Source organism: Plasmodium coatneyi, chromosome 8 (genome assembly GCF_001680005.1).
Source record: "Plasmodium coatneyi strain Hackeri chromosome 8, complete sequence".
NCBI lineage: Eukaryota > Apicomplexa > Aconoidasida > Haemosporida > Plasmodiidae > Plasmodium > Plasmodium coatneyi.
Window position 1 is genome coordinate 1,633,510 of NC_033563.1, and position 21,219 is coordinate 1,654,728.

The window sequence follows — 21,219 nt, forward strand, 5'->3', positions numbered from 1 at the left end:
TTTTTGCTTTCCCCTTTTTTTCTTTCTCTTGCGTTTAGTTTGTGATTTGTTTTCATATGCACATCCTGCTGTAATGTTACTTTTTATGTGAATTTTCGAACTATTTCGTTTCAGTTAATCGTTTCCGTGTTATGTGTACGCTTTGAAGCGGGAACATTAAAAGGGTTTAAAAGAAATATACTATGTGCAAAGCGAATGAAGAGATGATTAAAGGCATTATATTTTAACACACCCTGTGTAAGAGCGCATGTACAAATTTACAAAATCGCCCAAGGGGGACATATATACATTCACAGACGCAATTTCACTTACACATTTAAGTGTGCAATTTGAATAACTGTAAAAGGGTTACATAGGAAAACACGTAATCGCTCTAAGTGTGGCACTTTTGCTTATATAAAGATTGTGAAAAAAAAAAAATGAAACAATTCCCCTACTAACGAAAAGGTGTAAAAAAACAATTATCTCATCGCACATACAATTCGTTGTCATCCATGTGGTTACTTGCGTGACTGTTGTATCAGTTTTTATGTGCCACATAATGGCAAAATAATCTCTGTTGCGATTCTCTCACGACAGAAAAAGGGGGGGGAAAATGCAATAAGTTTAAGCAAAGCTTAACAAAGCAACAGGGTTGAATGGGAACAAGGAGAAACAGAAAGGAACACCACTTTGGTGACACTGAAACGCTTAGTAGTAAATATGTATGAAAAAAGAGGAAAAAAAAAGAAACGCAACCAAAGAGACTCACATATAGGCTGTTCTGAGAAAGTTCCTCTCAAAGCTGCAAAAAAGAGAAAAAGTAATATTCTTTTTTTCCCCTTTTTACAAACGCTGTAATAACATCATCAAGAAATTGACACGCAGCACGCGACATGCTAAGGTATTATCAAAAGGTTGGGCGGGGACACAGAGCATACCTCCACATGTACGTTCGAGTGTACGTATGCATGTATGCGTACATAAATATCTGCTAAAGGTATGCATTAAAAGCTTTTTAAAAATTCACCAGGGGGAAAAAGCCGAGGGGGCAACTGAACACATAATTGTGTAATCATGTACACAGTTTAAATTAAAATGTCTTCGCCATGCGCGCAGCAAACATGGGTATGTATAAACATGCTTGTTCTACGTTTATTTTAAACACGCCTATGCGCAACTTATGATTCCTATGCCAAGGTGTAAGAATGGTGGGGGCGTATAATCGGAGTTACTTTTTTCCCAAAGACCATATTGCAACGCGTTAGCCGCGCGTAGGTGAAGTGGCCATAAATGCAGCGCCTTAGTTTGCGTAGCACGGCTGGGGACAAACACTCCCGTACATGCGAAAACGTGCGTATATACGTAAAATAATATGTACATGTATATTTATATGTGCATATGCGTACTCCACAGGTGAACCATACATGTGCACCGCTTAAAGGGAGGCATTTTTTGGAAGTCTCCCTTCATTTGCTTTTTTTTTTTTTTTTTTTTTTGGCTGAAGTACGACCAAGTAAAAATACTCGTCCTCTTGGCATTTTTAATTAATTTTTATTTTTTTTTCTTTCCCTTCGCCAGAAAAACGAACGAAAAAAAAAAAGAAATTACCTCTTTTTAACGGATGTAAACGTGCATACATGTACGTATACATATTTACAAATACATGATTACGTACATATGTACGCGTAAGCGGATACGTGAACGGGTTAACACAGCTTTGTTCGCAGGGATATCCTTCGGATGGGCACTTTTTATCGCTCCAACTCTACATTTTTTGGGAGAAGGAGAAGAACAAATAATGTGTGAGTGCTGAAAAGGGGGGCTGACGCTGAACTGAAAGAGGAAGAAAATACTATCGCGCAAAGCGTAAAGATAAGCAGAAACGAAGGGATAAAGGGAAAGTGAAAAAGCGCGCGAGTAACAGCTTAAGCGAACATTGGGGCAAATATGAGTAAAAATTTTGCCAATCGAAAGAGGCACAATAAATCGGCATGAACTACTTATGATAAGGAAGCATACACCATTTGTGCACACGCCCGAACAATCATACATAATTGCCACACCGTGCGCATATATTTACAACATAGCACATCCCCCTTTGAGCGTAAGCACATTGCAAAGAGTCCCACGTGGTACATTATAACCAAGAAGAAGAAGGCGCGAACAAAAGGGGAACACACATGCCGTATGTTTACACCAAAGTAGAGCATATAAGTGTGTAGCCTCATATACACCGCCACCCGCATGCACATACCTACGTAACTCTGCAACCATGGGGAACATGCAAGGCGGAATGAACAACAATCCCTACGGATTTTTAGGTAAAAAAATATCTTTTGTTGTAACTGCGTCGATGCGAAAGGGGGACGCACATATGGGGATTTCACCTTGTTTGCAAAGTCGCCCTGAGGGGGAATGCTACCATAATTGGGAGCATAGGGTTATGTGTATATCCCCACAAAGCTATGTGATGAGCAGAATTGCACCAAAAAGAAGAAAAAAAGCATGCCCCTTAAATAGTGGAAAAAACGCAGTAGTAATGACTTAACTTTTCCTCTCCCCCTTTAGGCAAAAAAGATGATAAGGATAAGGGAAAAGACAGGGAAAAGAAAAAGCTAGAAAGCGCACCTCCCTCACATATAGGCAAAAGAAAGAAAAAAAAAAAAGGAGTCACCGGACATTCCAAATTACCAACGGTTACCCCCAATACGAAGTGCAGATTAAAACTTCTAAAGTTGGAACGAATAAAAGATTACCTCCTGTTGGAAGAAGAATTTATTACAAATCAAGAACAGATAAAAACGACGGAAGATAAAAATTATGTGAAGCTAAAAATTGATGATTTAAGAGGTTCGCCAATGAGTGTTGGAACGCTGGAAGAATTGATTGACGAAAATCATGGAATTATTGCCACGTCAGTAGGGCCAGAATATTACGTAAATATACTATCGTTTGTTGATAAGGATTTATTGGAACCAGGATGTTCAGTTCTGCTGAATAACAAAACGAATAGCGTCGTTGGAATACTGTTGGATGAAGTGGATCCATTAGTTTCTGTTATGAAAGTGGAGAAAGCTCCCCTAGAATCGTATGCCGATATTGGTGGGTTAGAATCACAAATCCAAGAAATTAAAGAAGCAGTAGAATTGCCCTTAACCCACCCAGAGTTGTATGAAGATATTGGTATTAAACCACCAAAGGGAGTTATATTGTATGGCCCACCAGGGACAGGAAAAACTCTCCTAGCCAAAGCTGTGGCAAATGAAACATCGGCAACTTTCCTAAGAGTTGTAGGTTCAGAATTAATACAGAAATATTTAGGAGATGGACCTAAGCTAGTTAGAGAAATGTTTAAGGTGGCAGAAGATCATGCACCTTCCATTGTTTTTATTGACGAAATTGATGCTGTCGGTACGAAGAGATATGAAGCGACTAGTGGAGGGGAGAGAGAAATTCAAAGAACCATGTTAGAATTACTAAACCAGTTAGATGGTTTTGATTCAAGAGGAGATGTTAAAGTCATTATGGCAACTAACCGAATTGATTCTCTAGACCCGGCCCTAATTCGACCAGGAAGAATAGACAGAAAAATACAGCTACCAAATCCGGATACAAAAACGAAGAGAAGAATTTTCCAAATCCATACAAGCAAAATGACCATGTCCCCAGATGTCGATTTGGAAGAATTCGTTATGTCCAAGGATGAGTTATCCGGTGCTGATATTAAGGCCATATGTACCGAGGCAGGATTATTAGCTCTGCGCGAAAGAAGAATGAAAATTACGCAGGTGGACTTGCGTAAGGCAAGGGATAAAGCACTATACCAGAAAAAGGGAAACATCCCCGAGGGGTTGTATTTGTAACTTTCGAGGTGCTGGTGACACCTCTAATTAGTTATGCATTTTGCTATACGTATGTAGCAGCTTTACCCATTTGCTTCTGTGCAACTTGTGCGTTTGTGCACTATGGAGAAGGTATCGTGGGAAGGAATAGCATATTTTTCCACCACAAGGACCACCTCTTCTGCAGGGTGGTGCGAACCATACTACGTAGTGCACTTCTTTTATAAAGAGTTATGAGTTTTTTTGTAACGCGATGTAGCAGTGTGTGCGTATGCATAGATATAGACACATATTTACGCACATACGCGCAGATGTATTTTTTTTCCCTAAAAAAGAATACAATACAAAATTATACCTTTACGAAAAAATGAAAAATATTTTTAAGACTAACTTTGTGAATTTTTTTATGCGCAACAAATTTGTTCATAAAAATGGGAGCACAATGAGACGTAGGATCACCGGTGAGTACATGGTTGCGTTCACAATCTGCACATTGCTGCAAAGGGAAAGGGTTACACTCAAATTAAGTAGGTGGTGTATCTCCCCTTTTATACATAACATTAACTACATTCTTCCTTCAGTGCATTAGCTTATCTATAAATCCATCGAACGGTTAGCAGTTTTTCGATGCACAGCTGGGAAGAATTAGAACAGGCATGTTTATTTCAAGCGTGTTTGGAATCCTTGGGGTTCAATTGTGCCTTATCCGCGAGGAACTGCTTAACTTGGCTGTTCAGATATTTTGCATGGTTCTCATTCATCAGCAGTAGTTGCCCTTCTGCAGATGAAAGTAGTTGGAAGGAGAGGTGGGGAAGGTGTATACTTAAAATGTGGGTCCACGAAGGGGTCCGTTTCGTGTGTCTTTATATTTAAAACAAGTGCTGTTTTAACATATGCACCATCAGGGATAAGGTGCTTAGCCTTTTTTATAACTTGGAAGGAAGAAGTACAGCACGGCCAGCACAGTATCGGGGTGAAAAAGTTCCTGTGGGGGGAGGGAAAATTCAACATTTTTTTCACCGGCATCGAGTAGAAAGGTAAAAACAATGGTAGTTACCAAGGTGGCAGTTTTTAAGTGTTGTCCTCCCAGATGGAAGAGAAAAAACCGAAACGGTTTGCAGTTGCGTAGTTTCGAAGATAACTGTATACGGGCTTGGTATAAATTATATAACCATGTCACTTTTGCTTTTTTTTCTCTTCACTGAGTCATGGTGGTCTTTCAGGGAGCTTATAAATGTGTGTAAGAAGTAGTCAGCCTGCGTGGGAAATAAAAGTGTTCCGTATTTTTTGCACTACATTGAGGGAGACAATTTTGTTTTGAGGTCCTTTATCTTCTAACCAGGTGAATGTTTTCGTGGGCATAGAATACCAGGGTGTAGCAAATTCTGTAAAGGAGGTGTAAAAATTAATGGCCTTTGAGTAGGAAGTGGCTGCTCCGCATGGGGGATGATAGTCCTCCCTTCGAATGACAAGCCATTTGGACGGCGTACTTGTTCAGAACTTTCCACAGAACGTTTATCCTATTTTTGAAAAGGGAGGGATCGACAATTCGGAAGAAACCTTCACCGTTTATTTTTCCTTCGTCATTGTTATTCCTACAGGGAAGCAAAGGTGTGCACACGTGGTGGCATGAGGACGTTCACCTGTTGCACTTTACAGTGCTTGATTTTTCCAATTTTTCATCTTTCCAATTTTTTATGTTTCCTACTTTGAGAGGAACGCGTCCAGCAAATCCAAATACTTCTCCCGGTGATTTTTTATCGTATTGTCAGTTTTCACTTTTTCGTTTTCATAGTAAGCTATTTCTTCAAGGACTCTTTTAATAATGGTCTAAAAGGGTGTTTGTGCAATATGGCAGATATTTGTGTGTATGGAAATTGTAACTTTGGGAGGGTTCCAACTGTTAGGACCTTCTTGCAGCTTCATAATACCTGTTGTCTATTGGAGTCGTCTTCTTCTTCCTCTTGCTCAATTTTCTCCGTCTCGTAGTAATAGCTGAAATAGTATTTCTCGTGGCACTCGGACGAGTGGATTATTATTCCATACACCATTTGGGGGTTATAAAGGGGAGTAAGGAAGGGAACAAATTCCTCAGAGGAGGGGGGATAATGTGGTCTTCCACATGGAGCGCAATCACATGGTGAACAATTACACAGCGAACAAGCAGAGGGATTTGTTACGCGCACACTGGGCCATACCTCTCATTAGGGGAAAATGCAAAAACGGGTACTCCCGAGGGGGTGTGGCTACACCTTATTTACACGTGCAGAAAAAGGTGGAAAAAAAAAAACGTGCATATAAATATATGTATATTTATACTTCCATACATGTGTATCCCCTTGGGGCGTTTTAATATGGCAAGTTTGTAGGTGCATAACTGAAGGGGCATTTTTTCCTGTTTTTTCCATCTCATTTTTTACCACTTCGCTAAATAGCATCTATCGCTATTTACCCAAGTGCCATTTTAGAAGCACTGGTCAGATCCCCAAGAGTTGCCACCATCGCCTCGTTTACATTCATGCGCGTATGTACCATTTTGCAAGTGTGGCAAGCCACTAATATGTGCTATATGCTCGTATGTATACACCTGTTGAGCGATTTTCCCCATTCTATTGACACGGAGGGAGTACTTACAAGATATGCATTACTAAGGGTGAGTGTATTTCCGTTCCTATGAGTCAATGTAAAGGTGCCTAGCTTTACTACCCCTGCATCTTCAGCTAGTCAAATGAAAGAATTGAAGAAAAGGAGTTTTTTGTATTTCCCTTATACACACCCGAAGGAAGCACAATTTTGCCGCTTCTAAATGAGCCAGGTATTATTTCCCCCGCCATGCTTTACTTTATGGTATTACCAGTAGACTGGTCATTTTGTAAAAATCAGAATAAAAATTTCCAAAGTTGATGTTTTGTGATTGATCCTTCTGTGCGGTAAGGGAAGGATGCTTCTACGGAGAGTACAGTGCAGGAAAAAAGGAAGCGTCACGAAGAAGGGCTAAATCGTTGGGAGAGGGGTATTTAACCTGCTTGCTCGACTGGGTACGTGTGTGTATGGTTGAGTGGTAATTCGGCACAGGTTTTGGGTTAGTTTTAACAACAGAGGGGTGGATTACACAACGGTGGAAAATAAATTAACGCAAACCCGCCAACACGCAGGTACACACACCGTCACCCGCACCAGGACACTGTTACGAGATTGAACAGCTTGTCAGGCATATATTATGACCATTAAAGGCTTCGTCCAATTTGTGAACAAGAAAATCCCGAGCACGATCAAAAAAATAGATGACATAAAAAGCTTCACAGGAAAAAAGTTTATAATCGATGGCACCTTTTTTATTTACAAATTTATGTACGTAGCATGGAAGCATATAATAAATGACAAAAATAGAGAGAAGAAATATAAGGCCAATGATTTGACGACACACATTCTGGTGAGACAATATATGATTAAAAAAAGCATCGAATTGCTGAAAAAGCAACATGAGTATTTTAAGTCGTTAAAAATTAACACGCTTTATATTATCGAAGACATTGGGGCCAGGTATGAATTGCAGCCTGTGGATTATAAATGTAAGAAGCATGTGTGGAAGGAGAGGGATTCCCTGAGGAAGAAGAAAAATCTCTTCGACATTTTGAACGTGGATGCATCCAAGGGAGGGGGAACGAGGAGTGGGGACAACCCTAGCGGGGAAGTCACCCCTAGTGGGGAATCAACAAATGTACACTGTGAAAGCAGTGCGAAGGGAAGTGGTGAGATAGGTCCAAGCGGAAACGCAAACCCCAATGTGAATCCCCCTAACAGCGCAAGCAAACCCTTTGGGGAGCACAAAAACACCATCAGCAGCATGAGCGAAGGGAAAAACCAGAAGAAGTGCAAAATGGAAATAGTTGTTGACGAAGATGGTATTCACGATTTGTTTAAAAAAAATATTTTTATAAAAATTAACTCCAAAACGGCCAACGATATTTACAACTATTTGTCCCTGGAAAAGATACCAATTTTTATAACAAAAAATGATGCAGAGAAGGAATGCGCCATTCAGTGCTCTCACGAAAAAGACATTGTCGTGTCAGACGATACGGACGCATTGGCATTTGGAGCCCCCAACTTAATACGCTTCATTATGAATAAAAAGAAAAGACACATAATAAATAAAGATGAACTGCTGAATGAGTTAAACATAAATTATGAACAGTTCATCGATTTTTGCATCCTTTCAGGGTGTGACTACAGCGCTAAAATACCGGGCATTGGGCCGGTAAAAGCGCACAACATTATTAAAAAGTACAAAACGATAGAAACCTTCTTGGAGTCCAGTGCTTTTAACAAGTATAAAAATTCCAAGCTGTTCAACCAAAAGCTAAACGGCATATCCATGTCGCTTAACGATTATATTGTTAACGAGTTTACATATGAACAGGCACGCAAGGTGTTTTTCAACTCCTACTGAGGCGTCCTACACGGGGAAAAATTAGCTACTCGGTTGGAAACTTTTTCACCCATTGTAATATTAAAAAATAAAACCATTTAAACACATTTGAGTGTAGATTCTACACACCAGCCATTTTTTAAATCTTCAAAATGTCATAACGGCATTTTCATTTTTAACAAGTTTAACTTCGCCGGTTGTCCTTTTTTTGTTTTTTGCGCGTGCTAATTAGTACTGGTTGGGAAAAATCTTCTCTGCGTCATAGGGAGCACACTTTTAAGCTTCACAAGTTTGGGTTATATCCCCCGGGGATTCCCTTCCCTTTTCTTTCGCGTTTTCCCTATGGGCATTGCCACGTTAATATATTGCACTTCCCATTCCGCGTCAACGTAGCAGAAAGGGAAAATACCTTCTACCACCTGTGTTAGCAATTGTCCCCTATTAGTGGTTTCCCCATGAGCAGTACCCCACGCGAAGGACGCAGATACTTATGCACACACATTTCTTTTATTCGCTAAAAGCGAAACGGGATTATTTTTTAGCAAGTTAAATGAGTGGACATTAATTGGTAAGCGCAGATGTACACACAGGTGCGCGTGTAGAGTTCGGGGGAATATCAAAATGAAAGGCAAAGTGAAGAAATAATCAAAGGCAAAAAAGTTGGGATGAAAAGGTGACAACGAAAAACAACAAGTTTTATTATGTTAAAAAAAAGAAAAAGCCACACGCAAAGCAGCACGCTGGGCGTGGCAAAAACTTAAAAATTGAAAACGTTAAATTAAAAAAAAGGGGGTAAAAAATAAATGATAAATAAATGTCGATGCGTGTTCCCACAAATGAGGAAAAACCCTTGCTGGGGGGGGGCACCTCACTCCTCCCCCTTCATTAACTCCCTGCGTGCTATTCGAATGTTCCCCCGTGAAGGGACACTGATCAGCTGTTCAGGCAGGAACTGCAGTACCAGTCATTTTCCATATCGGGGGGATTGTCAATGGAATACTTGCAGCAGATCCAGTGATACCATTTTTCACATTTGTCACATCCAATCCAGTTTAGTCCATCGGCTGGGGAACCGTCACTCAGTTCTTCATAGAAGCTTTTGCATACAGGGCAATAAATTTGTTCCTCCTTTATGTGTTCATCATTTTTTATGTGTGACTTTTCTTCCTTCATTCCATTTTGGTTCATTTTGACGAGTTCCTTTTTGGTACCTTTTGCCTTTTCTACGGAATGCTTGTCCTTGTTTACAATAAGCTCGTTCAGATGGTATGCCGTGGAGTTCATATTTATATCAAACTGGGAAGCAGCACTGGCGTTATGTGTACGGGTGCTGCTTATCTGTGTTGGGTTTATTAACCCACTAGGCCCATTTAACATGTTGCTGCTAAAATTGTCGTCATTGTTTTCGTTTTTATTTTTTCGATACCTCCTTCTTTTTCTTCCATTCGTTTGGTTATTCATATCGAGGCTAACACTATAGGGATTGGCATCATTCAGAAGATTCTTCTTTGCCATTTTTTCATTTGGCTGCAGCAGATATTTCTTTCTCTTTTTTTCTAATTGGTTATACTTATCCCTTTTTGCCGCAAATATGTGTGAGTTGGCCAAGTGTCCACCATTTTGCATGTCCTCACATTTGGCATCCAAAAAGGGATAGGTACCATTGGGGTTGACGTTAGTACCATTGTAATATTGCATGACGTTTTCGTTCTGAGGGAACTTTCTCCCCTGATGAATGAAGCTATTGCTCACTATGTTGCTAATCTGGGAATATGCCTTGGAGTTAAAAAAGGAAACATTTTGAAAGGACCGAAGTTCTTCTGTTTCATTTTCGGATAACACGGAGACTGCGCTTTCTGTTACATTGTCGTCAGCAAATGAGGGGTCGTTTTTGAATCTTCCACTGTTACTCAAGTTAGAAAAAGGATTCTTTCCACCATCTGCTTGTAACTGCAGTGCTTTACGTTTATCTTGTGGTAAGTTACTACTATTTGTTGCTCCCTTCCTTCCCATGATGAGGTCAGAAAAGTGGTTAGCCCCATATCGTGCATCCTCCCCTTGCATGTTCTTCTGTGCATGGGATGAGTTCTTAGAGTGGTGTTCAATTAGGAACTTCAAATCTTTGTGAAAAAAGTTTTCACCGTTGTTTTCATGATTACCTCCTGTGTTGTCCTCATTGTGGAATATACCTGCCGCAATGTGCCCCTCATCGAGGTCGTAAGCTAGACCCGTTTTCTTCTTGTGGCTTCTTTTAATATCATTTGAGAGCAGATGCGTAGCTTTCCTCAGAACGTTCAGTTGCGTCCTTTCGAAAATGGTATTGATGCACGGATTTTCCTCTATCTTGATTGGCTTCATCAAATGGGTAGCGCAGTTCTTATTTAGTTGCTTAAAAATGTAGGTGCCCATTATAAAATTGTACAAATGGTTAAAAGGATAGTCCAGGAAATTCTCAAAAAAGAACAGCTTATTTGTGTTAATAAAATTTGCTACTGTGCTTCTTTTACATGACTGGAAAGTGTGCTTAAAACAATAGGCCTTCTTCGGATTGTAAATATCAACACGGCCAAAAAAATTGTCCATTTTGCACCCTAATAAAATTCCACAGGATATATGAAAGGACATATCGCATTCTGTGCTGCTGCACGTGATAACTATTCCATGCTTAATTCTGCAGTAACTGCAAACCTTTTTAATTGCCCCCGGTTTCGTTTCGTTCATGTTCTTTTTGCAGTACGCTGTATTAACGTATTCTAAGCATTTGGGGTGCACAAATAGTAGTTCCTTCTTCGCCTTATCTTCAAAGCAGTTTAGGAATCCATCCAACCTGGGGCAGTACATGCAGAAGCCTATTTTTCTTTTTACTTGGAAATATTGGCACCTCGGGCATACAAATTCATCATCGTTGTCGTTCCTTTTGGCTACCTCATGCGTGTGTTCTTTTATCTGCTCAATCTTTGACGATAAGCGTTGTTCCGCAAGTTTGCTATCAGTTGATTTTCTCTTCTCAAGCTGTTCATCCCCATTTTTTGCAGCCTCCTCCCCGTTCGCACTCACCACATCGCCATCCACGGGAGCAGCAACCGCGTCTGTACCAACTGCCTCCATGTCAACACCTACATCGGTGGAACCATTTCTACTTCCATTTTGTTTCTCCCCAGATTGGGCCCCCTCGGATGGGTCAACGAAAGTAGACGATTCTCCTTGCTTATTTTCACCATTCACCTCCGTTGCTGCGACGTTGTCATAATTTGTCGTGTCATCAGTGTGCCCTTTGTGCCTGTTTTTGCTTGGTCTACCGACTTTGTGGGAACGCGTGGCGTTCCTAACGCGTTCTCTCACTCTTACAACTGATTGGCTGGGCGGCTTACATTTCACCCCCTCGTTAAGGTAATTCTTAATAATGTCGATGTTCATTCTGTGGCAACAGAAGTGGCAAATGAACACATTGCACAGGGAGCATTTTTTCAACACACTGAGTGATCCCAATCTGCGCTCCTTTTTATTCTCCAGATGTTCCCTCAGGTTGGACCCGCAGGTAGTGTAGTTGCTATTATCGTGACTGTTGTTTCCGCTAAGAGGGTCGCCATTTCCAGTAATGTTACTATTTCCTCCTTCGAGTGCGTACGCGTCGCCTTTACTTCCGGACTTCTTTTCATCCCTCCCTTTCTGTGAGTAATTCGACTTGGATAAGCACACACTACACAACATTAAATTTTTATTATTCAACAAGGACAAAAATTGAAGGAAAAAGGAAAAAAAGGAATCGTCATCTTCGTAATTTACACTGTTAATGTGATACTTTTCTAGGATAAGTTCCGACAGCCTCCTCAACTGGAAATCATTAAAATGCGGATACAGCAATAAAATATTTTCAAAGTTTTTTAACTTTTTATACTTATCGCTGAGTATTACGCTGTTCAATTCTTGTAAATCCTTCTGCATGTACAAAAAGTCGTGTGTAAGCAATTTCAGCAGCGAATCCTCATCCAGCATGTTTTCGTTGTAGATATTTTTGAAGCTGCTTATGCTTATAATGTTGTTGCACTTGGTGGTGCTAATTTTGTTTATCGTTTCTAGGTCGAATATGTCGATGGAGGTGCTCTTCGTTCGGTTCTTCTCCTCCAGCTGGAGGAACATCTTTCCCTGTTCGTCATCCGCATCGGGCGTGACAGCAGTGGTGGAAGTTGCGATTGCCGCGGTAGCAGCTACGGGTGACGTATTCGTCTGTTCATTATCCACCTCGGGGCTGCTGGTGATTCTCCTTTTTAACCTGCTTGAGTCTGATATGGCATTCAACACATCGTTGCGCTCCTTGGATAAGTGCTGATCGAACGCCTGGTACAAATCGTTAAAATCGTCCATAATGCCAACATTATTTGTTTGCAAATCTTGGCTATACTTATCATAGTTGAAGTAAACGAATTTTTCAAAAATGGAGAGAGAAGATAAGGATAGCAAATTAAACAATTTCATGTCACTAATTTTGAGGTAGGATTGCAAAATATATGCGTCAAATACTTTGGACATATTTACTTTATCTTCCAATTTATTTTTATTAAATTCTTTTTCGCGAAGAATTTGATATTTCCTTAAAATTTCTGTTGGCGCTTTTCTCTGTGAATGGTTGGAGCAGAAGAGAACTAGCTTGTTCGATTCGTTCAATTCGATGAGATACTTATTGGACGATGTGGCACACGATATGTGGTAGTACTTAAAACAGTCTGCAATGTTACACTTAATTATTCCGGTATTGCTTGTCCTCAAGCAGAGGGAGCATTTATACTTGGTTTTATCCCTATTGCTAATTTCAATCTTATCGTTAATTACGCAGTTGCTTATTAAAGCGCAACGGATGTGACACCACTGGTTTTTATTTTTGGTCCTCTTGATTGGACCGCCCCCCAGGTAGAAGGAATCAAATTCGCAAATGCAGCAGGTGGGGATTTTAAAAATGAAGGAGAAGTTCCTACTGTAGTTATACTTCAGAGACAAGCTATTCTCATCCGCGTTGTTTTCATAAAAGGGGAAATTGCGCTCGATAAAGTGAGACAAATCGGAATTCGTTTCGCTAAAATATCTTTGCGCAATAAGTGTTTTTTCTTTAAGACTCATTTTTATATCCAAGTCGTGCTTGGTATCCTCTGGGGGGGGTACGGCTGACTGGTTCATTCTTTCGGTGCTATTCTGATGAGCACACTGATTTGCGTCACCGCCCGTTTCGGTCTTAACATGGCTACTTGGATTGATTGGGTTCACATTCTGGTTACAGGTGGGGCTGTTCAAGAGATCTTTATTAGGAGTCAAACTGCTATGCGTGGCTTCCAATTTATTGTCTTCCTTTTTAGTGTTGTTCTTATTCATACTAAGCATTTTCATTTTGTTCAATTTTGTGCTGCCCAGGGGTCTCCCTCTTTTTCTTACAACCACAGGTGTACTACCATCATTCGTGTTGATATTATTTTTGTTGGCATTCCCCCTTTTGGCTCTCAATCTATTTCTCCTTCTTAATTCCCGCTTGGATAATTTACTATGGGAATTTCTATCCCTCCTTCTCTTATCTCCCTTTTCCTCTTTTTCCTTGTCTTTTTCATTTTCCTTCGAATCATCTGCGTCACTTTCTTCCAAGTTTTCGTTTACTAGGAACGGTTCCTGTCGGAACATTTTAAGATGTTCGGGGTTTAGTGCGTTCATCTGGGGGGTGTGCATGGCTCGGTTATAGCCAATCAGGTGGCCCCCGTTACTAGTACCAATACTACTTGGGTTAACTTCTTCCCTACCTCCCTCCTGAAGAACGGCCTTATTCACAATAATGCAATTGAAGAATATTTTGTACTTATACAAATGGGTGTTCTTCAAAACGACTTTCTCGAAAAAGTCATGCGAGTCTTTAATGTCGACGTGGTACTTCTCCTTGTAATGGGTAATATCCTTGTCAATATCGAACAGCAGCAAAATTGACTTATGCTTATAAATCAAACTGACGGGGATGTTCTTATTTATGGTGATTTCCTCCGGGGGGGTGTACTCCTTCAATTCCTTTTTTATATCTAAGGAGGAATTACCAAATTCATCGCAAGATCTGGATAGGTATTCAATTTCTTTTTTTTTCCTTGGGCCACTTAAATTTCTGATAATTTTAAAAGCCGTAGAATCTTCGATGAACAGAATTTGATTCCTTAGGTAGGAGCATAATGGGCAGATCCATTGTTCATCGTCCGGATTTTTTGCACTCTCCTGGTTGGCATTATTTTCGACATTTCCACTTGTGGCTGCAATGTTTGTGCCGTTCAGCAGGTAGGATGATGGGGTGGGGGTGCTTATCCCTCCCCTATCGAGAATGCTGCTCTGCTTATTTTGCAACTCATTTTTGGCGCTACTACCTAGAGGTTCGTTCAAAATGGGTGCCTGATCCTGCTCTCCATTTTTCATCGAATCCATTCTTTCGATCTTCACATTAGTTTCAGCTTCTTCCGATGGGGATGTTGAGTTTGAATTTTTATTGACTTCTCCGTTGGGGTCATTGCCCTCGTTCATTGGTCCGCCAGATAGCTGGCCTGAAGGCTCCCCTTTGATTCCGTTCCCGTGTTGATCATTGCACGATGGGGCTTTCATTTCGGCATTTTGGCTGACCTCACTTTTTTCACCCTCACCTGCCGCAACGTCGCCACTCTTTGGGGCAGTAAAAATACTAACGGGGGAATCAAAATTGATGTAACAATCCGAGAAAAGCGACTTCATTATGTTAAGGTTAACCTTCTTGGGTTCTCTTTTCTTACTGGCACTGTTGGCAGCCCAAACAGAATCGTACTGTTTACCGGTTGGCCCCTCTGATTCGTTCTTATCCGAATTCTGTGAGCTTCTCCTAACAATGTTATAATTTTTAATATTCCTGGAGCCAGTGCAAAATGAGTGCATGGGTGTGTAACAACAGTCACAGAAAACTATCGGGTTATCTTCCCAATCTTCTCCCAAACTGCAAATGTTGCACAGGGCCTTCTCTGTCCAGCTATTTGGTAACTGTGAACTGTTGCTAATTAATATTCTTAACTTTAGCAAATCTACAATCTGCTTTGACAGGGTGTATGTATGTTTAGTGTTTAGCTTATTTTTTAAATACTCATTGATGTAGAAGTTTATCATTTTATCCTCGATGGAGTACCAGTACTTGTATGGCTTCTTCTTTTCGTTCTTTATGCTATCTAGCAGCTTGGTCAGGATTTTCCTCTGCTCCTTTATGTTGTGTACGTACCGGGAAAAAAGCACGCATATTTCCTTATTAATACTTTTTATGTTTTTCGCATTTTTCGCGTCATTCTCATTGGTGTGGTTGACCATTGCGTTTCCACTGCTCTCCCCCCGTAGGATAATTCCTGCGTCGTTGCTGCTTGTTCGCACTGCTAATTCCGAGGCACCCCCATTGTGCAGCTCACCAAGTGGAGAGTTGTTATCACTGTTAATGCACGGTGGAGTTATGTCCAGGTCGTTCTTACAATTCGACTTCAATTCACTCACCCCTGAGGTACTCCTCTTCACTAATTTTTTCTTCCGATTTTTTAATTTGTTAAAATTTATGCAATAAGCACGTGCCTTCTTCGTGACAGAATTGCTATTATTGTAGTTCACATTCAAAATGTTCTTTCGATATTTGTCTAAGTTTAAATTTGTTAATATGAACTCGAAGTAAATGCTGGATTTGTATTGATTTCTTTGCAGCGAAAAAATGGAACTATTAAATGGTACCGTGGCTTTATTCGGGATGGAGAATTTGAACTTCCTTAGAAACTGAAAATTGCAATACTTGTTTTGCTTCTTCAATAGTAACTTTTTCCTATAGGGAGATTTTCCCTGACTTTCACGGTAAGCACTTTGGTGCTTTTTCTTTTGGGCTCCTTCCTCATTCGGGAACGCCTCCTGAGATTCCTTGCTCTCGCTCATGTTGCTAGGAGGGCAAATCATTAACGACTCCTCCATTTGGCAACTAACAGCGTGGCTATTCTTATCCTCATTAGTGTCACTTAAAAGGAAAGTTTCCCCGACTGCTATTTCTTCACTTTGTATATATGACTGTTTCTTCCCACCCGTTACATCTCCTACTTCTCCAATTTTTGGTACTGAAGGAGACTCCCATTGGGCTGTGGCATCTGCGTTCTCTTCCTCATCCTCGTCCCTCACGTCGCTGCCCGAATGGTCTATGTGCACCTGTTCCGATTTACTGGAATCCTCCTTTCCTTCGCTACTATACACATTATTTGCAGATTCATCATCCTTACTTCCGTTGTGCACCTTCTTTGTCTCGGCGTCGGTCAGTTCTAAGCTGTTGGTGTCGTTACCAAACTTGTATTTCTCCTTCTCTAAACTGTCCAAACTTTTATTCACAATTTCATCTTCCATTTTGTCCAGATCATTTGCCTCTTCCTTTATGTTCATCGTTTGAGAGGCACCATCCGTAATGTTTTTTTTTTTTTTTTTTTTTTTTTTTCTTCTTTTTAAATTTTCCGCTAGGGTCATTATGCACTGATAGGTGTTTTTTCCTCTTCCTAATTTTCCTACGTGCAATCTTCTTATTGACATTCTTGATGTGCATGTATTTGGACTTGGCATTGGTTAGCTTCAAATTTTTTACCTTATAAAGTAAATTTTTATTTTTTTGCCTTTCCCAGTAGGGCAAAATATTGCCCAGGATAATTGGCAAGGAGGCATAATTCTTCAATTCGTCCAAAATGCTGTTATAACATTTTTCCTTATCTTGGATGGACATTTTAGGGTTCAGTACATTCCTTCTATCGCCAAAAGTAATTTCGGTAAGCAATTTTGCTAGCGCTTCTTTCTCGTGGAGATCCTCTTCCTCCTTAAGCAGCTGTTCTTGCTTACCCGCATCTCCATGCACACTGCTGTTTCGCTTCACAAAGGCCTTCTCCCAACCGTTGCTCTTTTCTGCATCTGATTGGTTCTCACCGTCCGCGTTGGTCTTTTCGCTAAATTCGTAATTCTTAGGAATGTAAATCGAGATGTGCAATCCGTTGGGCACAGGTTTGTTCTGAATGTAGGGCAGCTTGCCAACTCCATCGTATTTCTTATTCAAGAAGGGGTTAAAGAAGTTGGAGTCATGCTTGTTCGTTCTACTGGGTTTGGAGGGAGTTGTCCACTTTTCCATCTGCGACTTGGAATATTCATCGTTTTCGATATTTTTTTTTAGTTTCGTTTCACTGTCCTTTTTGGAGAAAAGTTTAGCATTTTTATAATTAAGCGATTGGTCATAAGGATAGCCCATGTTACCTTCACCCCTATGGAGCATCATCCCATTTTCGCAATTCATCAAATCGGGTTGATGGTAAAACCCTTTACCATACATTGAAGGAGGAGGGGGAACCATAAACTGTTTACCATAGAGGACGTCATTTTTGTAAGAACCAATTCCGTTGTTTAAATTGAGTTGGCCATTCGGCACGGGATAATTCTGCGTCGGGAATTTGTTGTTTCCCTGCTTGTCGAAGAACATCGGGGGTTGTTCATCAATTCTGTTATTCATATGACTGTTCATGTGGAGATGCTCCAAATTTATTATGCTTCTACTATTTTGCGTGTTTCGAAAATTGGGAATATTTCTGGTTCCCGTTTTCTCGGTGCTACGCATATTACTGCTGTTTATATTTGTGCCACATTTCTCTTCATTATTACCCCCACTGTAGTTGCCCTTTTCAGGGCCATTGAGTCCTTCCCCCTTGTTCGCAGGATTAAACATGCCACTAGTCATATCGGAAAGCGAACAGGGGAACATATTCATTTCTTCACTCATCTTGTCGTCGAATTGGCTATTCATCAGTAAGAGGTTGTTGTTTTGCACGGGCATGTTTACGTTCATTCCCACACCGTTCATTTTGTGGAACGAGTTGTTCTTACTAAACGGGGGAAGATTGGCATTTGCGCTGCCAATTCCTGCATTGACGGAAGCGCTCGTATCATTATGGTGTGCATTACTTTTTGCAACGTTATTCTCACCCTCTGCTAGTTTGCTAACATTCTGCTGGTTAATTGACGACACGACTTTTGTAACTGGGGCTGCGTTGTTTGGAATCGAGTCAGCATTTACTTCCCCTAGGCCTTTGCCCATTTTGTTAAATTCTGGAATGACACCTGCCTCCCTGGAGGTATTTTTAAGTTGGGCGTAACTGGACATGTGGCCACTGCCATTGTTGTTTTTCACGCTATGATTAGCACTACTATCGACTACATTGACAAAGGGGGTATTCGCATTCCTTACGTTCACATGGTGAGTCCCGCCCGAAGGGGGGGAAGCGATGTAGCTCAGATTATCCACATTGTTCGGATTGCCATTTTTGGAATTGTCCTCCATGTCAAACATGGGGTCATTTCCAAGCAGGTTGGGAAGGCCGGGCATGGGGAGTTCCCTCATGAAGAAATTGTTTTCCTTATGATTATTCGGATGAATATGGCTCATATTTCTGCCCATATGGAAGGGGTAACCACCAGGATGAGCATTCCTCAAGTTCTGATGATGCAGAGTATTCAATAAAAATTCATTCCTCGCCATCGGCATAAAATCGATAATGCTTTTTCTCTGTTCACATGATAAGGCATTTTCATGATTGGTATTTTTTTTATCAATACCGTATGGATAACTTTTTGGATTAAAGCCGAAAATATTTTCCTCCTTTTTTACATCATTTACAATATCCACAAAGGGGATAACTCCTCCGTTATTTTCGTTCCCCTTTTCATTTTCTTCATTTTTAAAAATCAAGTTTTTATTTTGAGAAATGTAATCAGTAATGTTGGACGTGTCATTATTTCTTTCACTTGGATTTAATTTTATTTTTACTGAACTGGTATAACAATTAATATTTTCGAAAATTTTTTTATTAATTTTTTTGTTTTTAATTTTGTTGCATATGTAATCTGTGCATTTTATGTGGTCCTCAAAGGCAGAAATTAATCTCTTGTCAAAATTGGAGAAGTACTGATTGTCGATGTTGGTCCAGAACTGATGTTCGTCTACATTTTCATTTTTTATGTTTCCTTCCCTCAGTGCGTTCATCACATCGTTGTTTCTCCTTCCATTTGATCTTCCTCTATCCATTATAAATGTGCATAATACGGGACGGGGTGACGTAGGTTGGTGCAAGTAGGTAAGATCCGCATGCGCGTCGACGAGGTGCTTCGCAAGTTGCTTGGCGTGCCACTTCCTACGCTGCTGCCGCGGACGTTACTCCGTTACACCTAAATGTAGCATACGTAACGGCACACGCAAGCAGTTTATACGTCCTTCCACAGACTAGCTGCTCTGAGTGTTGTCACGCCAAAGGTGATCACGCTGCGTGTGCTCCATTCAAATGCAACAACGCATGCACAGTCCTCGAGGCGAGGGTATCAAATGTAACTGTCACAGGTACACGCGCTAACGCAACCCCTCTGGCGCAACTATATACACGCACATGTACACGGTGAAAAAAAAAAAAAAAAAAAAAAAAAAAAAACGGGGAAATACAGAAAGAGTTCGCAGGAAGTGTGCTACTATGGAGATACGTTAAAACAAAAGTCACAAGTATTTTTTCTTTATTTTGAAAATTTTTTTTTTTCATGAATTCAGCAAATTGGCGAATTTCCAAAATTTACACAATTAAACAGAATAATAAGTGAAAAAAAAAAACAATGGGTGGGGACAACATGGGGAATGTATTTTTTCACTCAATGGTTTTCTTACAAATGTGCGCGTTTCTATGTGTACAATTCTGTTTGCATATGCGCAAAGGGTGTATACTGTATAAAGGCATATATCCTCTAATGAGCTGAATACAAGTTTTTAACAATTTTACATGGTCACAAACGTGCGCATAACACACGTGGTCCACGTGCGGATGTGTATATGTTCAATGTGCATATATACATATGTTCACATATATGTGCATGGTAGAAGTATACGTATGTATGCGCATCCACATATCGCGCAGCGCACATACGTTCACTTTCCAAACGCGTGAATTGTAAAGTCGGATGAAACAGCAAACCCAGTTTAATCGCGAAAAAAAAAAAAAAAGGAAATAAAATAAAACGATGCGAATTGATGAGAATTGAAATTAAAAATTTCAAATTGATCCTTTAAATACACACAAAAATGTATAAAAAAATTGCGTTCATTTTTAAACTATTAAGAAATAATTCTCCCTTTTTTGCCACTATTCCACACGCGTGTATACAACATAGTGTACATTATAGTTAAAAATGTACCAAGGTGGGAGGCACGAAAAATTTTCCATTCATACATTCATGGACTGTGACACCCACAGGAATTATATACCACATGGTTAAACGCAAATCCCCCTGGTATTTATATTAAATACGCGATGGGAAAGTGTACCATAATAATGTTGGAGGGGATGTACTCGCGGGGAGGTCACTTGGAAGTGGGGCCTGCAAGGTACAACTCGGGCGTACAACTAGTCGATACAATTACAACATAAGTGCCAAGTTAAGGGCAGAGCATGAACGCAACATATGCTTGCGCGCAGGTACATCCGCGCAGCATATATTTACGTAATATATACACGTATGGCATTACATGAACGTGTAGTACATTATACGCCTCATAAATAGGGAACAAAAAAAAAAAGCTTAAATTGAAAAGGGCTAAAAAGTAGTATACTTAAAATAAAAAGGGAAATCAACTGAAATAAGAAATTTTTACGTTAAAAAAAAAAAAAAAAAAAGTAAAATAAAAGCCGCCAGAGCGGAAGTAAAATGGTTTGTTAAATGCGCTCAAGAGGAACACAGGATTAACCAAATAAAATAGTAGGCGTTACGTGTATATAAAAACGAAGCAGCAAACTGTGCGCATAAAATTGGCTTCCCTTGGTTCGTAACGGGCGTTTTTATTTCCGCGCGAAGGGTTGCGCGGTGGTAGGCTAAGCTTACGAAGGGGTCCATACCATGTATACATGCCTA

At 40.2% G+C, this 21,219-nt stretch overlaps 4 protein-coding genes across 4 annotated transcripts; 2 read left to right on the forward strand and 2 right to left on the reverse strand.

The window, feature by feature from the left end:
* Positions 1-2,186: 2,186 nt before the first annotated feature.
* PCOAH_00022680 (26S proteasome regulatory subunit 4) lies at positions 2,187-3,845 on the forward strand (the record flags this gene model as incomplete). Its single annotated transcript, XM_020059075.1, has 2 exons — positions 2,187-2,303; positions 2,551-3,845. The coding sequence occupies 2 exons, from the start codon at positions 2,255-2,257 to the stop codon at positions 3,843-3,845; spliced, it is 1,344 nt and encodes a 447-aa protein (XP_019914663.1).
* A 644-nt stretch (positions 3,846-4,489) lies between these two features.
* On the reverse strand, positions 4,490-5,875 carry PCOAH_00022690 (Uncharacterized protein; the record flags this gene model as incomplete). The annotated part of the gene is made up of 7 exons (XM_020059076.1): positions 4,490-4,602; positions 4,758-4,809; positions 4,997-5,080; positions 5,164-5,209; positions 5,315-5,419; positions 5,533-5,654; positions 5,756-5,875. 7 exons carry the CDS (start codon positions 5,873-5,875, stop codon positions 4,490-4,492), a joined length of 642 nt encoding a protein of 213 aa, XP_019914368.1.
* Positions 5,876-7,044: 1,169 nt separating this feature from the next.
* On the forward strand, positions 7,045-8,277 carry PCOAH_00022700 (Endonuclease; the record flags this gene model as incomplete). Its single annotated transcript, XM_020059077.1, has 1 exon — positions 7,045-8,277. One exon carries the CDS (start codon positions 7,045-7,047, stop codon positions 8,275-8,277), a length of 1,233 nt encoding a protein of 410 aa, XP_019914656.1.
* Positions 8,278-9,189: 912 nt separating this feature from the next.
* On the reverse strand, positions 9,190-19,357 carry PCOAH_00022710 (Uncharacterized protein; the record flags this gene model as incomplete). The annotated part of the gene is made up of 2 exons (XM_020059078.1): positions 9,190-16,670; positions 16,810-19,357. The coding sequence occupies 2 exons, from the start codon at positions 19,355-19,357 to the stop codon at positions 9,190-9,192; spliced, it is 10,029 nt and encodes a 3,342-aa protein (XP_019914544.1).
* Positions 19,358-21,219: the final 1,862 nt, after the last annotated feature.